Below are 17,904 nucleotides of genomic sequence, written 5' to 3'. Positions count from 1 at the left end.
ATGCCATATTCTTATTACAGGTGACAAAGTAAGACAGTTTCACAATTTGTTCTATGAAACAACAAAACTCTTACTTTAAACCTCATTATAACATTAAATGTGTGACCAGTATCATTCAAAAACTTGAAGATTTTGAAGGCAATTAAATCTATATTGAAAGAAACAACAGGGACTTTCCTGGTAGCCTGGTGGTTAAGACTCCATGCTTCCATCACAAGGGCATGAGTTCAATTTCTAGTAAGAGAAAGAAGATCCCTCATGCTATGCAATGTGGCCAAAGAAATAATAAAAATTCATTTAAAAAATATACAAAATAAACAATATTTGAATAGTACATACATCAAAAAATAGATAACTAATGAGACCAAAATAACTAAATAAAAAGTTAAAAATTAAACATACAAAATAGGAAGACATAGGCACAAATACTGTCTTCCTTTCAGCCCCACCTCAGAGATATATTCTACAAACACTAACTGCCTTTTCCAACAATGCATGAAGAAACTATCCCTGACTCATTTAGCTGTTGGAGAAGCTGCTAGCCTTGGCACTAGAACTTGTAGTGGCAACTTCTGACTCAGGCTCTCTCTTCTTCATCTTGCAGAGCATCCTCATACTGAGATGTGAAAGAACTTGGGTCAGTCCCATTAACTTTGGCCAGGAACTCCAGGACCTTAATCTTGGTGGTTTCAGCATGAGCTCTGGGGATCAACAGGAACTCAAATCCTGCAGGATCAGTGTTGAACACCTGCCAGTATTCCAGATATTTGTCCTTCACAAGATCTTCAGTGATGAGCTTCCTGGGCTCCCCAAAGATGCAGTGATTCATCCCAGAATATATTCCAGTCACATTAAGAACTTCCCAGGCTTTGTCCTCTGTGGCACGGTTGCCCTTCATGAAGATCACATTCAGGATAAGTATCAGGATGTCAGTCTTGGGCAGCCTCCCTTCACTGTGCTTTATCCCATCATAGATGAGGCCCAATTTGATGAGGAGACGATAGCAGTGATTGGTACAATCCACTTCCATCAGATCAAGGCCAAAGAGCATCTTCATGCATTCAGAGGCTCTCAGAAAGATCTCAGGGAAGTGGACTTCACACTTGTTGATGATAATCTTCAACGTATCTGCCTTTGTTATCGACTCTTTCATTTGATACTTAAGCAGCAGGAAATTCACCAGTAAATTCACCAGCAAATTCACTTCCTCATCTAGAGCATATATAGGCACACTCCTGGGGTCTAGCAGAGCCAGTGAAGGGCCTGGACTACTCTCTTCTTCCTGGATCATGTAGCCCTCTTCTGATTTGATGGATGAGGTGGCTGTAATGGCAGTGGAAGATGCACAGAAACTCTGACAACCTTCAGGAGTACTGGGAATACCAGCACCGGGATACTCCTTCAAATGGCCAGGCATTAGAAGATGGGAGGGGAGATGGGTCTCCTCCAGTGCGTTGGAGACCTGTGCAACTTCCAGGGACTGAGACTGGATGCAGGTCCGAAGGCATTGATCATGGGAGCATTGTGACTCTCTGGATGCTGAGGCATGATGACTCTTGCTGGTAACAGACAAGAGTATTGTCAAGAAGGAGAACAAAGGGGAAGCACCACCTAAGCGAAAGAAAGCAGATGTGAGTGGCCTCATCTGGTAAGCTCCACTGTGCTGGCTCAGATAAAAGCTGCCTCCAGTGGACTTCTAACAACAGTGCTAAATGGCTTCATGGGTCTCTTGACCTGGTGGCAAATAAGTCTCCAAAAACATGAAGGAGGAAGTGTGAATATTCCTCAGGGTACAGTCAGCCAACTCGAGTGGATAATTCTCAGGGATCACACACAATAGGAAATTGTGAGTGGGCTCTGTAGAGCCACTTCTGTTTGGAAGAGTGTGGTTCTATTAGTCCTTCCTCAGGTCACACTTTGTCATTGGACAAGGCTTTGGTCACCTCCTCTATACTAACATAAGGCTGTCCCTTTAAGACCAAAATCATATCCGCTAAGACAATTGAGAGGCAAGTGTGGTGTTACCTCCTTGAGAAACCCAACCTGGGTTTTCCCAGAGTAGACATCAGAGCTAGATTCTGTGCACATTATCAGTATGGTTTCAGTGTCCTCCACGTTCTCACTCATTTGCCTTGCTTTAAATCCAGGCAATTCCTGGAATGTCTTTTTATGCTAGTATGGGAATCTTCCTCAGAACAAAACCTCCACCTACTGAGATCTGGAGAAGGGCATTAGGGCACCTGAAAGCCCTGTCTGTAGCCTCTCTGCAGTGACAATGGAGCAGGGTTGCACTTTTTGTGATCCTGACTTTCCTTCAGTTATCATTAAGGGTCCTTCTCTTGACTATTGGTGGGGCTTTAGGTCTGACCATTCTGCAAACTGATGTCAATCCCTCTGCATACAAGAATGCCGTATCATTCTGAGTTACTTCAGGGTAAACTGTGGAAAGACACTCCATCAACCTCCACAAGGGCTTCCCTGTGCCAGTAGCAAAAGCCAGACACTGAGGAGCAAAAAAGGGGTGGCCTCTGCCTATATAAATCCCTGAGCTTCTTAGGGCTGATAACAGGGGAAGGACTCTTTGAAGTCCCCTCCATCTTGGGTTGATTAGTCCCACAATTCTCACATCCGCTTCTCAAACTGGATTCTGGTTGGTAATGTGCCCACTCTATCTACTGCTTGTGGCCCCCCTCCAATCAAGGCTTCATCTTGGTGAAACCCCAAGATGGAAGCGAGGAGAACCTCATGACAGGACATGGAGAGCTGACAAGAGGAGCAGACACTGTGCACATCCTCTTTCTTGGGGTCAGAAGATTCCCTAAGAAATCACTTGGGGTCCTCATCGGGATTCCTGCATAGTCTGAGATGCTTTCCTGTGGTGACATGACACCACCTGCCCCAGACTAAGGCTTCCACTCCCTCAGACTACAATGGCCAAGCAAATCAGCAGCACTTCCAGCTACCCCCAGCCAGGAGCCTCCCAGGGCCAACAGTCCTGCAAAGGCTCAGTGATTCACTGCTATTCTGGGGAGTAGGGGGTGGGGTGGAGGGGCTGGGTGTGGGGGTCCCCACAAGACTCACTCAGGGAACTCTGCTTTTGGACCTGTAGGTCAGGGACCCTGAGCCCTGTGCACAAAGGCCGCCACCTCAATCAGACTGCCAAACAGGAAGCGTGTGGTAGCTCAGCCTGAACCTGCTTGTGTCTCCCAGGGTTGGGGTGGAGCTCTCATCAGGTGGGTGCACTCCTTTCTGGGGTAGGGGATCCCGTCAGTCCTCATTTAGAGGCTCACCTGACACCTGACAGCACCTGGGGTTCCTCCGGTTGCTGACTGGAGTCCGCACCTCGGATTCAAGCTCTCATAGCCTCACTCTCTGCAGGTGCAAGTCAGGGGCTGTGACTTCCTGCGACCCCTGCCCTGGCGTCACCAGAGCCACCAGCAGGGGTGGGCACTGCACACCCAGCACTCAGTTTTGGAGCAAAGGTGGCTGTAGCTCTTGTATGCAGTCCTCACATTGGGTTCTGCCAAGCCCCTGATACCTCCTTCTGTTGAGCTGATGTCTTGACCCTCATTGCCAAGGTTGTCTTGCCCCTGAGAACCCTGAAGCATAACTGAGGGCGTGTCTCAGCCTGACAGCCTTGACAGGGGCTTTTAGGATGAAAAGCAGCCACTAGCCCGTCTGCGTGTGATCCCCCTTTATTCTCTGTTGTTGTTCTCCTGTGTTCTCATTCATGGAGTTCTCTTTTTTGGCTTGTTTTTCATGATTTAAGATCCCCTGGAGAAGAAATTGGCAATCCACTCCAGTATTCTTGCCTGGAGAATCCCATGGACAGAGAAGCCATGGGATTACAGGTTACAGTCCATGGGGTCGCAAAGAGTCAGACACAACTGAGCGACTTCACTGTCACTAAGGCCTTCTGGGAAGTGTCTGATTCCAGCAAAGCCTTGATGAGTTCACTTACTGCAGTCCTTGCAGTGCTTGGAAGGAGTCATGTTCCAGCCTCAACGGAAAAAGGGGAAGTTGGAGCACAAGGCAGGCAGGGGCCAGGTGGGGGGTGGGCTGTCAGAGAAAAGTGATGGCCATCTATTTCTGCTTTCACCAGTAAGACAGCCTCTTTCATACTTTATCCACTAAAAAGTGTGCTTTGTACATGGAGGGACTGAGATTAATGATTTTGAAAACCCCTGTTTTGTGAAGTTGTTCACATCCCTATATACAGAAATCATATGCAGATGATAAATATTATCTCTTTATTTGCATTTTTATACTCTTGCTTTATTTTTCTATTCTTATTGTTGTAGCTTTGTTTTCTAGTCCACTTTAAAAAAATGGCTTAAATATTTTCTTGAATCTCCTCATCTACTTTGTTTTTGTATCAAGGGGAGCCTGCTTGTTAGAATGTGTGGAGTAATTTGAAATATTTTTGTGTGATTTGGAAAAGTTTACATAACATGCTGATTAGTTTTTCCTGATTATATGGTGCAAGTAGCCTCTAGATCTGATGCAAACTATGTGGCTTTGGCTTGGTATTTCAGATTGTGATTGCTGATTTCAATTTTATATTTATAATGGGCCTACTCTTCACTTTATGTTCTGCTGAAAAATAGCCTTTCCCTTGGGTGTTCAAAGTTAAAGGCATGATCTTTATAATAAATCATTTCACATATAAATTCTCTGCCATTTAGTATAGTACACAAAACAGTACTATGAACCCTATTTCCCTGACACTCATCATAACCATCATCAATAGTTATATGTATGAGTCTGATTAGATCAGTATTTTTTTGGCCAATATGTTTGTTTTTCTGGCAAGAGCATGCCCCAAATGGTATTATATTTCCATTGGGAGTTGTTGTTCAGTTGCTAAGTCGTGTTGAACTCTTCATAACCTGATGGACTGCATCACACCAGGCTTCCCTGTCTTTCACTATGTCCCAGAGTTTGAGCCATCTAGCCATCTTATCCTCTGTTGCCCTCTTCTCCTTTTGCCTTCATTGTTTCCCAGCATCAGGGTCTTTTCCAGCAAGTTGGCTCTTTGCATCAGGCAGCCAAAGTATTGGAGCTTCAACTTCAGCATGGGTCCTTCCAATGAATATTCAGGGTTGATTTACTTCAGGACTGACTTGTTTTATCCCCTTGTGGTCCAAGGGACACTCAAGAGTCTTCTCTAGCACCACAATTTGAAAGCATCAATTCTTCAGTGTTCAGCCTTCTTTATGGTCCAATTCTCACATCTGTACATGACTATGGGGAAAATAACATCTTTCATTATACTGGCCTTTTGTTAGCAAAGTGATGTCTTTGCCTTTTAATATGTTATCTAGGTTTATCATAGCTTTCCTTCCAAGGAGCAAGCATCTTTTAATTTCATGGCTGGAGTCACAATCTTCAGTGATTTTGGAAGGCAAGAAGATAAAATCTGTCACTGTTTCCATGTTTTCCCCATCTATTTGCCATGAAGTGATGGGGCTAGATGCCATGATTTTAGTTTTCTGAATGTTGAGTTTCAAGTCAGCTTTTTTAGTCTCCTCTTTCACGCTCATCAAGAGGCTTTATAGTTCCTTTTCACCTTCTGCCATTAGAGTGGTATCATCTGCATATCTGAGGTTGTTGATATTTCTCCCATCAGTCTTGATTCCAGCTTGTGATTCATCCAGCCAAGCATTTTACATGATGTACCCTGCATATAAGTTAAATAAACAGAGTGACAATATACAGCCTTGATATATTCCTTTCCCAATTTTGAACCAGTCTGTTGTTCCATGTAACGTTCTAACTGTTGCTTCTTGACCTGCACACAGGTTTCTCAGGAGACAAGTAAGGTGGTCTGGTATTCTCATCTCTTTAAGAATTTTCCACAGTTTATTGTGATCCACACAGTCAAAGGCTTTAGCGTAGTCAATGAAGCAGAAATAGATATTTTCCTGAAATTCCCTTGCTTTCTCTATGATCCAACGGATGTTGGCAATTTGATCTCTAGTTCCTATGCCTTTCCTAAACCCAGCTTGTACATCTGGAAGTTCTCGGTTCATGTACTGCTTGAAGCCTAGCCTGAAGGATTTTCAGCATAACCTCACTAGCATGTGCAATGAACACAACTGTGTGGTAGTTTGAACATTCTTTGGCATTGCCCTTTCTTTGGGATTGGAATGAAAATTCACCTTTTCCAGTTCTGTGGCCACTGCTGAGTTTTCCAAATTTGCTGACATATTGAGTGCAGCATTTTAACACCATCATTTTAGGATTTGAAATAGCTCAACTGGAATTCCATCACCTCCAGTAGCTTTGTTTGTAGTGATACTTCCTAAGGTCCACTTGACTTCACACTCTAGGATGTCTAGCTCTAGGTGAGTAACCACACCACTGTGGTTATCCTGGTCATTAAGACCTTTTTAATATAGTTCTTCTGTGTGTTCTTGCCACCTCTTCTTAATCTCTTTTGCCTCTATTAGGTCCTTATTATTTCTGTCTTTTATTGTGCCCATCCTTACACAAAATGTTCTTTTGATATCTCCAACTTTCTTGAAGAGATCTCTAGTCTTTCCCATTTAATTATTTCCCTCTACATCTTTGCATTGTTCATTGAAGAAGGCCTTTTTATCTCTCCTTGCCATTCTTTGGAACTCTGCATTCAGTTGGGTATATTTTTTGCTTTCTCCCTTGCTTTTCGCTTTTCATCTTTCCTCAGCTATTTGTAAAGCCTCCTCAGACAACCACTTTGCCTTCTTTCATTTCTTTTTCTTTGGGATGGTTTTGGTTACTGCCTCCTGTACAATGTTATGAACCTCTGTTCATAGTTCTTCAGGCACTCTGTCTTCTAAAGCTAACCCTTGAATCTATTTGTCACCTCTACTGTATAATTATAGGAGATTGGTTTAGGTCATACATGAATGGCCTAGTGGTTTCCCCTAATTTCTTCAATTTAAGCCTTAATTTTGCAATAAGCAGCTGATTATCTGAGCTATAGTCAGCTCCTGGTCTTGTTTTTGCTGACTGTATAGAGCTTCTCCATCTTTGGCTGCAAAGAATATAATCAATCTGATTTCAGTATTGACCAGTTGGTGATGTCCATGTGTAGAGTTGTCTCTTGTGTTGTTGGAAGAGGGTGTTTGCTATGATCAGTGAGTTCTCTTGGAAAACTCTGTTAGCCTTTTCCCTGCTTCATTTTGTACTCCAAGGTCAAACTTGCCTGTTACTCCATGTATCTCTGGATTTCCTACATTTCCATTCCAATCTCCTCTGATGAAAAAGGATGCCATTTTTGGTTTTAGTTCTAGAAGGTCTTATAGGTCTTCATATAATTGGTCAACTGCAGCTTCTTCAGCATCAGTGGTTGGGGCATAGCCTTGGATTAGTGTGATATTGAATAGCTTGCCTTGGAAACAAATCGAGATCATTCTGTTGTTTTTGAGATTGCACCCAAGTACTGCATTTTGGACTCTTGTTGACTATGAAGACTACTACATTTCTTCTAAGAGATTCTTGCCCATAGTAGTAGACATAATGGTTATCTGAATTAAGTTTGCCCATTTCCTCCATTTTAGTTCATTGATTGCTAAGATGTTGATGTTCGCTTTTGCCATATCCTGTTTGGCCACCTTCAATTTACCTCAATTTATAGACCTAACATTCCAGGTTCCTATGCAGTATTTTTCTTTATAGCATCGGACTTTATTTTCAACACCAGACACATCCAAAACTAAGTGTCATTTCCAATTTGGCCCAGCCACTTCATTCTTTCTGGAACTATTAATAATTGCCCTCAACTCTTTCCCAGTAGCATAGTGGACACCTTCTGACCTGGGGGGGCTCATCTTCTGGTGTCATATCTTTCTGCCTTTTCATACTGCTCGTGTTCATGGGGTTCTTCATACAGGAATACTAGAGTGGTCTGCCATTCCCTCTAGGAGTTATATAATGTCTGTGTCTTCTTTTTTTATGATCTTCATACTCTGATAATTATGACCATTCTCCATTCTCCACTACTGGCTACAGAATGGTAATTTTCTCATTCTGTCAATATCATATCTTTAAATCATTAAGAGAAGTTTTCTATAGGCCAAAACCTTTCCTTGTGGCCACTTTTTGCTGAGGTATTGTTATAAAAATACTTTTAGCTTTCTCTTAAAAGACTTTAATATCTGCACCTATATTTTACAGACTATTTAAAACTATTATCACTTATTTCTGTTTCTTTTGTGATTGAGAACACTTATAAAACTATTGGTCATATAGATCTTATATAACAGAAGGAACAAACAAAATCTTTGTATGTTCTATCAAGAAGTGATTTGGCAGCCATGGTCACTGAGTGTATCAAGTCTGGAGGAGAAAGAATAAGTCTGGGGATATCTATCAGGTCAGTAATAGAAGTACATGAGATGATATGAGCTGGATAGAAAAAATGCCAGCTCTTCTTCCCCATGTTCCACATGCAGTTTTTTTCTTTTGGGGCCTTCACTTTCAAAATGTGACAACTGGGACTTGGTGTTGTATTGGGAGAATGCTATCTAAGTCAATGATCTGTTCATTTTACCTTGCACTACATCATCACTCATGCTGACTTGCATTGCTCTGCATCTCCTGAAATTATATTCTCTGGACTATATTGTTCCAGAGAAGAGCCACCAGGGAATAGCTTTTTGATTACAGACACACTGAAAACCAAGAGGTCATTATTGACCTACATGCAGTACCATGCCAGAGTATCCAAATGTGATGGGAATAGAATCCCATTTATTCTTCCAGCGCTTCTTAATCAACTCAGATGTGGGCTTTGTGGTGATGATCCTGCAGTGCTCAACTGAAATGCCAAACATTAGTTATGCTTGGAAAGAATTTAAAGAGCAACTGAGTGAGGATATCGATTTCAAAGTGAAGGGAATGGTCTTTCTCTAAGGAAAGCAGTGTGCTTGCCTTGATATCCCTACTACATCCGTAAAAGTAGTACAAGGAAAATGGCATGATTCACTGAAAAGTGCTGGCAGCTTTCTGTGGCCACAGAGCGACCAGAGCTAGAAGGACCACGGGAAGGATATTGCAACTTCTGGGGACAGTGGGAAGGTAGTCAAGGCTTCAATGGACAGCGTGAGGGCAACCGAAGTGTCAGGGGACAGTGAGAAAGAACTAGAAGCTTCAGAGGATAGTGAACAAGAGGTGGCAACAAAAGTAACAGATTCCAAACAAAGGTCAGAAGTGGAGTTTTAATACAGCATTCAGACAGGAATTTGAAGTACAGGGTTTATGTGGCAAAAACAGAACTATGGTGAGCAGCATGGAACTGAACATTATTTTTCATGCTAAGTTAAAAACACATTGTATTTCCTTCCTGACCACTTGCCCAGACCCATCTCTTCAAGAGAGAAAAGCTTCACCTAAATTATTTCATCTGATTGATGATTGTCATTTATAAATTTATTGCTACTTCTGTCTTGGGCATTCCTTTGGAAAAGATGTATGGATTCGTTACATATTCTAATGCATTGCCTATAGATTATAAGATAAAGTCAAGCAGGTATCTGCTGATACTTTTTTTAAGTTGACCTGTCTTTATACTTAGAAATATCTCTTAATAGTAGGCTTCCCTGGTGGCTCAAATGGTAAAGAATCTGCCTGCAATACAGGAGACCCATGTTCAATCCCCAGGTTGGGAAGATCCCCTGGAGAAGGAAATGGCAACTCACTCCAGTATTCTTGCCTGGAGAATTACATGGACAGAGGTCCATGGGGTCACAAAGAGTCAGACGTGATTGAGCATGCACACACATGCCTCCTAACTCCTTTTTTAAAATTGTCCCTCTTTGTTTACCCTGCTATCTCACCTTTTACAATGTCTACACACAAAAAATCTGAGCAACTCAAGCAATGGCACAGTGTCTCCCAAAGAGCAGACTCTGAATGTTTTGGAGATAAATGAACCAATGAACTTGGTATCTAATTATTAAGATTAAATTTCTCCAATATTCTTTATAACTAAATACAAATAGATATCTTTGGTTTTACAAAATGACATTAAAAAGCATTAGGAAAGGTAAGAATTGACCAGTATTTAATTTATTTATACAAATTTCTTGGGGGAAATGACTTTACTACTGAGTTATTTCATATTTCCTAAGAAACATGGATTGCAGTACCAGGTTATCCTGTTCTGGACTGCAAATATTGTTTTACAGAGTCACAAAATTCCTATTCAATCATGACAGAAAGCATAAACATGTAACCAAAATCATACATAAATATAGATTCTAAAGGTCTATTTAAACCTTGTGTAAAAAGAACAGCACTGGAAAAATAAATGAAAGAAGAAAGTAAGGCTATAAGGGAAGTAGGGATGGAGAGATGAGAAAAGGAAGAAAAAGAGAAAGTGTGGAAAAGAAAGGAAGGAGGGAGGGAGGAAAAACTCCAAGTTACCACACAAGTCAGGAATACAAAGATGATGTAAAAGTTTCCCTCCAGCCCTTATTGGACCTCAACTGCTTAGAACATTGACTTTAGTCTTTTAAAACCAAATGAAACATCTGTGTCAGGAGAAGCTGTTGAACTTGGCCCTGTAATGTACACTTGCTATGGCAGTGGGGCCATCCCTGGCTGCAATTTTGGCTTGGGATATCCATCCCTCATTGCTTAGAGCCTCTTCATAGCAGGAAGGGAGGGCAATGGGAACTATAACATGGGCCCTCTTGAAAAATCGCAAGGCTTTAATTGTGTTGATTTCAGCATGGGTTGTTGGAATCCACATGTATTCAGAGCATGTAGATCGCTGTTGAGAATGTTCTAAAACATTAGATATTTTCTTCTATCATGTCTTTGTTGATTAGATTCATGGGCTCTTAGTAGAAAAAAGTGATTCCTCTCAGCATATACACTCGTTACATTAATCTCTTCCCAGATTTCCTCCTCAGTGGCCCAGCTGTCCTTCCTGAAGATCATGAGGGGGATAGTAAACGAGCGGTCAGCCTTGGGCATGTCCTTGTCACTACTCAGTTTCCCAGCAAAGGTGAGGTCTATTTTGCTGATAAGGGCATGGAAGGGCTCCATGGAGTCAACTTTCTTAAAATCACTGAAAACACCCAGCTCCATCTACTCAAAAGCTACCCTGATATCAGGGAAGTGGTCCCGTTGTTCACATTCATTAGCATGTGTGTCTTTGTGCTCTTTCATTTTATAAAGATCAACAGGGACTTCCCTGGTGATCCAGTGGCTAAGACTCCACACTCCCAATGCAGAGGGCTCAGGTTTGATCCATGGTCAGGGAACTAGATCCCACATGCAGCAACTAAGAGTTTCCATGCTGCAACTAAAAATCCTGCATGCCACAAAAAAGACCTGGTGCAGCCAAATAAATAAAATGATCAACAGAAATGACACCCAGAGAGTAACCTTGTTATATACAGGATCTGCACACAAGCACTTACTGTCAGGAAGGGCTTATGAGGTGCTTGAATTTTCCCTTCCTTAACTTTGTTAGCTCATTTATTGCTTTCTGTTTAGGATGCAGCTACAGCAGTAGTGATGGTATATGGGGATATTTGGAGAGCTCTGGAGAATCCCAAGTGCCCCCTGCACAGGAAGCATGGAGCCTTAACCACTGGACTACCAGGAAAGTCCCCCTCGATTCTATTTCTAGTCCATTCTTTATAATCAACTAAAATGATAATAGGCCAGTTCTCACCCACCAAAGAGGCTTTATGTGGTTATTATACACCCTGTAATCATACTGCCTCAAGCAAGTCAAGTTTTTATGCTTTATTGAAATGACCCTATTGATGGTCGATGGCAGCTGTGGTTTCAGGAGCCACCTCAGATTCTTGCAGTGAAGCATCAGAAATCCATTGAACCAAGTCACACTTGGAATAACTAAGGGGTGGATTTTAAAATGTTCCCTCTAATCTATCTAGTCATCTTCCTCCTACTGTAGATTATAGACTCACCACAAGTGCATAGCATGTCCACTTTCTCCAACGTGAAAAGTTCTCACACTTGACTTCAATCCATAAAATAAAATATGCTGGACTTAGTCAAGTTTAAAACATTTTTTGTTCTGTGAATAACACTGCTAAGAAAAAGAAATTACAATATGAAGACTGGGAAAAATATTTGCAAATCTGATATCTGGAAAAAAAGGCTTCTTCCCTAAATAAGAAGACTTCTCTAAACTCAACAGTAATAGAGCTCAATTAGAAAACTGGCATAAAACTTGAACACATGCTTACCAAAGAGGACTATTGATGCCAAATAAGGAGATGAGACTACTTTAAACATCATTACACTTTAAGAAAATGTAAATTTAATGCTATGAGATGCCACTACATATCGATTAGAATAGCTAAAAAAAGACAGTACTAAAAATACCAAGTCCTGAGTGAGGATGTGAAGCTATCAGATCTCTCATACATTGCTTTGGGAATGCAAAATGAGCCAGGTTCTCTGGGAAACCATCTAGATGGTTCTAATAAAACTAATTTATTACTTAACTTTGAAAAGGCCCTTTCAGTATATTTTCATAGAGAAATGAAAACTTCTACTCACACACACAAAAACAGCATCTGAATGTTTATAGACACTTAATTTCCAATGGCCAAAAAGTAGAAGCAAATAAACATCCCACAATGAGGAACTGATAAGACTGTGATTCATACTGTACCACAATAAAAAAGAAGGGGACAAGTATACATGTTACAATGGGACCCAATCTCAAGAAATAATGCTGAATCAAAGGAGCCAAACTTAAAGGTCAACCTTATCTACTCTATAATTTCATTCACATAAAATTCTCAAAAGGCTAAAATTATATCAGTATATGTGTTTGTGTGTTTGCCACAGTCTTTCATATTCTAATTTTAATTTTTAACGTGTTTTGGAATGCTGGTTTATTCTTTCATGATATCTGTGTGCTGCAATAATTTAGATTTTACTGATGACTTCTAAAACTTATACCATGCTGAAGATGGAGTAACTAGGACAGGATTTACCCACTCATCTGAAAACGACTAAAAAAGTAGGCAAAATATAAGACAACATTATTCAATATATTGGACATCAGCCCATGAAAAACAGGGATCACTGAGAAATGGGAAAGAATGGTTCTGAGTCTATACTTGCCCCAGCTTGCTTCCTAGAGCTCCAGTGGAGCCTGTGGTATCTCTAAGTTGATAAGATAAAGCTGGGAGTCAGGAAAGGCCAATGCAGTTAGAGTTCCTAAGAGAGAGTACCAGAGAGGAGAGAGCTGCACACAGAGAAAACTGTGGTGCCCATACAGGGCAGGGAGCACTTCTTGTCAGAGTGATAAACCATTATCATTCATAGGGCATCAGGGAGAGAACTCAGAGGTAAAGTGAGGTAAGCCATGGTTCATGCTGTTCTAGTCCCAACTGATGAAGCTTGAAACAAAAACTGATAAGATTTTATTTCTAAGCAACTTAATATTCATTACAAAACAGGGCTTGAGAATACTGATATACTGGAGAAAAAAAAACAAACTGTGCATTGGTTCTGGACAAGTGTGAGCAAGGCAAAAATCACAATATCATGATGTCTGGCATCCAATCACATATCACCAGGTACACAAAGAAGTAGGAATATATAACCAATAATTAGGAAAAAAAAAAACAAACAAGCAAACAAAACTGACCTGGAAATGACACAGGTGATAAAATGCATAGTCAAGGACAATGAAACAGTTATTATAAATATATGTCATATGTCATAAAATTAAATGGGTTGGAGACATAGAAGATATGAGAAGATTCAAAATGAGCATGACGGGGCTTCCCTAGTGGCTCAGTGGTAAAGAATGTGCCTGCCAAAGCAGAAGACACAGGTTCAATCCCTGATCCAGGAAGATCCCACATGCTGAGGAACAACTAAGCCCGTGTGCCACAACTACTGAGCCTGAGCTCTAGAGCCCAGGAGCTGCAACTAGTCAAGCCTGCATGCTCTACAGCCTGTTGCTCCACAACATGAGAAGCCACTGCAATGAGAAGCCCGTGCACCGCATCGGAGAGTAGCCCCTAGTCACTGCAGTTAGAGAAAGCCGGCACACAGCAACAAAGACCCAGCACAGCCAAGACTAAGTTATTTAAATAATTAAAAACAGAATGAATGTGAAGGGAATTCCCTGGTGATGCAGTGGCTAAAACTCTGTGCTCCCAATGCAGGGGGCCCAGGTTGGATCCCTGGTCAGGGAACTAGCCCCCACATTCACAATTAAAAAGTTCCCACATGCCACGACTCAGATCTGGTGAAGCCAAATAAATAAATAAATATGTTTTTAAAAATTGAAGAGGTAAAACTGCTTGAGGTAAAAGTACACATTGGTTTGGATATTGAAAAGCTAAAAAGGATCAGTGAACCCATGTATGTGAAAAATAGCACCACATATTTTTAGGGTGTATCTATGTATGAAAAAATGACTACCTATAATCAGCTTTAAATTAATATATTTCAGATGTTAAATGCATTCACCTTTGAGGAAGGAGCAGAATTTTTGAATAGCAAATGGGGACAATTGTTAGGATTTCTTGCAACAGGAATATATGTACAATTGCCTTAGTAATGAAAAATTTTAATAAGCGTAACACTAGGAGGAGTAGCTGTGTTTTAGCCAGAAAAAAAAATGACTGCTAAATGATAAAACAGACAAAAATTGAAATATAAAGAACTTACAATAAAAGTTTACAATATAATAAAAGTGTATTCCTCCATGTAGGTTGGTAGACATTCTGCACTAAGAGTGAAAAGCAGTGACTAATCGGGTGGGTGTGAATGAGCAGGTTACCACTGTGGGTAATTGGGGCTTATGCCCACTGTGGATCTCTGCAATAAAATTCACCTCAGAGTTATTCCAACCTAAGGGCAAGGAAGATGTGCTACTTTTTCACCAAGTTCCATCCATCACTGGTTGAGGACTGGGCCTGAAGGTTTTAACTGCTACTTCTGGCCTGAGGCATTTGAGGGTTGAGCACCCTCCGTGAACAGAGAAAGCCCTCAAGGAGAAAGGAACAATTTTTCAGGAAGCTACTGACCCACAGGGAAGATTTAAATGTGAAGGGACATGGCAAGGCATGGACGCTATCTGCTACAGAGCAGTACTGGAAAGAACTTTGAGAAAACACGTCCCTAAAAGACAATGATGGTATGGTGGCACAACGTGGCCAGGGAAATTTCCAAGCTTCTAAGGATGATAATAGTTTCTACCTTTGCTATTTTACATCTAAGGTGATGTGGATATTATTGACGAATCTCTTAACCCAGAAGTGGCTTCTGATTTATAGTATATAACACACCTACTTATGCTTATTATATGAATCAATGAAATTATTTTAAATTTTTAAAAAACAAACATTAAAAAAGAAACATTATTTTATCAATACATCTTCAAAAACAGAACCACTTTTTCCATAAATTCCACTATTATGACAGATTTCTTTATGGACTCTTAAAGGAGGCGACTGTCACTGTGGGTCTTTGCTCATGAACATCTCATGAGTTCAATAATACACACTTAAGAATGTCCTTGGATTTCACTTTCACAGTCTATATCATTAGGAAATGAATATTTTAAGGAAAAGGAAATGATGCTTTTGAGAGAAAGTTTCTACCTGAACCTGCACATTTTTATTTTTGTGTACTGTGAAGAAGCCAGTGACTCTTTGACTTTGATAACATTAATAATTATTGTTGAGCTGCTTAAATTTCCTACTCGAAACATTTCATTTTATGTAAATTTCCTATTCTAAAGTTTTTTTTAAACACGTGTATACCTGTGGCATATTCATGTTGATGTAGGCAAAACCAATACAAAATTGTAAAGTAATTAACTTCCAATTAAAATAAATTTATATTAAAAAATAAATAAAAATTTCAATCTGTTCATGCACGAGAAAAATCAGGCATTTTTCCCTGGATTTCTGCTAATAAAATAACACATTTTGACCAAACAGTTCTTTCTCCTGTTTTCCTCTAATGAGATTGCCACAAGCCAAATACTTCTCTGAGAATGAAAATAATCAATGAACAAAGATGGTAAAAGGTGCCTGGAGTCCTTTTTTGCCAAGAGAAAATTATATTCTAAAATTATATTTGTATCTGAGTAGGATGGAATAAAACTAGCAATATTCTGACGGTCTTTGAGAGTAACTGTGTTTGCCTAACAGACCATCTGAGAGTCTTGGGGCTTTGATTAGACACTGTATGGATTTCAACTGTGATCCACTGACAATGTGTTTTAATATATAATATAAAATTATAATATGTATATAAAGCAGCACATAACATATAATATGTGCTACATAATGTATAATTAATGTGATGATGCAATTAATCTGTAATAAAATATAATATGCACATAAAACATAACCACATTCAAACTCTCAGTTTGTTTTACAATGGATTTAAAACAAATAATATTCTTGCAGGAGTGACTGATTTTATTGACACAAATTTCAGTGCATTTGAAAACAAAGTTGCTATCTTTAAAATTTGATATTTATGTTTTTGACACTAGTGAATTAAAATCATATCTATTTAGTTTCATTAACATGATACCTGTTTGATTGATAAGCTTTTTCTTGTTTTCTGGAGAATTTCCTTACATGGAATTAGACCTTAGGACACTTTTTCTCATTTGTTATTTATTGATTACTTATATATATTGGCAATAAGTGGAAAAAAAAACCATAATACAAAAATTTGTATTATTCTTTTACATTGTATCCTACCCTTTGGGTTGAGGAGGTTCTTATAACTGTGCTCTGATTTCATTAAGATTAGAAAAATGGAAACCTTCAGACAAAAGTGACATTGCTTGAAAATAAAAGACCAGCATAGATAAGTGAAACAAAGGATAGCCGGCCTGATCAGCTCCAGGACCTTGAAGAAACAGGGAAACTCTCCATGGATAAACAGCAGGGCAATAAGAAAGTTTTCAGTAGAGGAAGATAATTTTTTATAGTTACGTCGTCCAGCTGTTACACCGTCTATGCATTTTAGCAATGTGCCCTGCTTCCCCTGGCTACTCCCATGTTCTTTAAAGGAAAGGGATCCTTTATTCAGTAATCTGAGACATGCAGGTCGTCATTTGTAGATTTAGACTTGAAGAAAACTGGAAAGTGCATAAAGCACTTTTTACAGCAAAACTTACTTGTTTCATTCTCTATTATACAAGACAACATATTTCAACTCAGTAGCTTACTTAGCTGGGCTTAACAAATTATGTGTGTTTCAGGAGTGCTTCAGGATGGTGAATAACAGTTACTTAAGTGGAGGAGGCTTATTGGCTTCTTGCCATAAATTCTTTGACAGTTTCCTTGCTTGGTATGGAATTAGATTATACAAGATGAAAAAAAAAAAACTATCAAGGAGGAAGCAACTTCATTTGAGTATCTCTGGATACATACTGAATATAAATTATGTATTAGTTAAGATCTATTTGTAGGAAAGAATACATACACTCATGTCGGCAGAGATTGGATATCCTGTGAATGGTCTAGAAATGAGATTTGAAAACAGAGTTTCTCCTTAAAAAAATAATAGTACACTTTAATAAAAATAGATCATTGAATTGTTCTTGTCTCCTGTTCTCAGGTAGATTAAATTAGTATTTTACATTATTTATGTGCTGTTTTCAAAAATATAGTTGCCATAGATATGAGGGAAAATAAGAGTCTGGAGTGGAGGAAAAGTAAAATCTCCTAAGGTATTGTGGTTAGTAAAATATGATAGTGGCAGGCTGGGAGATCAACGCCAAAGTCACTGGGAAATTGTAGAAAGGGTTTATCTTATAGGTATGGGAGGATCTTTTGGGGCCATAGTCCAATTTGAAAACTGTATAACAAAGACCAGATCAGGGAGAAAAAATTTCTGAATGTAGTGCTAAAATGCTGAAAATCAACTATCCATTCGTTT

General features: G+C 39.7%; 1 protein-coding gene across 1 annotated transcript; it reads right to left on the bottom strand.

Annotated features, from left to right (window-relative positions):
• Window positions 1–577: 577 nt before the first annotated feature.
• On the bottom strand, window positions 578–1,645 carry LOC102187039 (melanoma-associated antigen B16-like). Its single transcript, XM_005700949.2, has one exon. It carries the CDS (start codon window positions 1,643–1,645, stop codon window positions 578–580), a length of 1,068 nt encoding a protein of 355 aa, XP_005701006.2.
• Between the last annotated feature and the right edge of the window lie 16,259 nt (window positions 1,646–17,904).

The sequence above is a fragment of the Capra hircus genome (genome assembly GCF_001704415.2).
Source record: "Capra hircus breed San Clemente chromosome X unlocalized genomic scaffold, ASM170441v1, whole genome shotgun sequence".
NCBI classification, from domain to species: domain Eukaryota; kingdom Metazoa; phylum Chordata; class Mammalia; order Artiodactyla; family Bovidae; genus Capra; species Capra hircus.
Note: the sequence above shows the minus strand (reverse complement) of the source record. Positions and strands in the feature narration are given on the sequence as shown.

What these genes read in the sequence shown, in the direction of transcription:
- LOC102187039 (XM_005700949.2), bottom strand. Translation starts at nt 1,645, where the DNA reads ATGAGGCCACTCACATCTGCTTTCTTTCGCTTAGGTGGTGCTTCCCCT.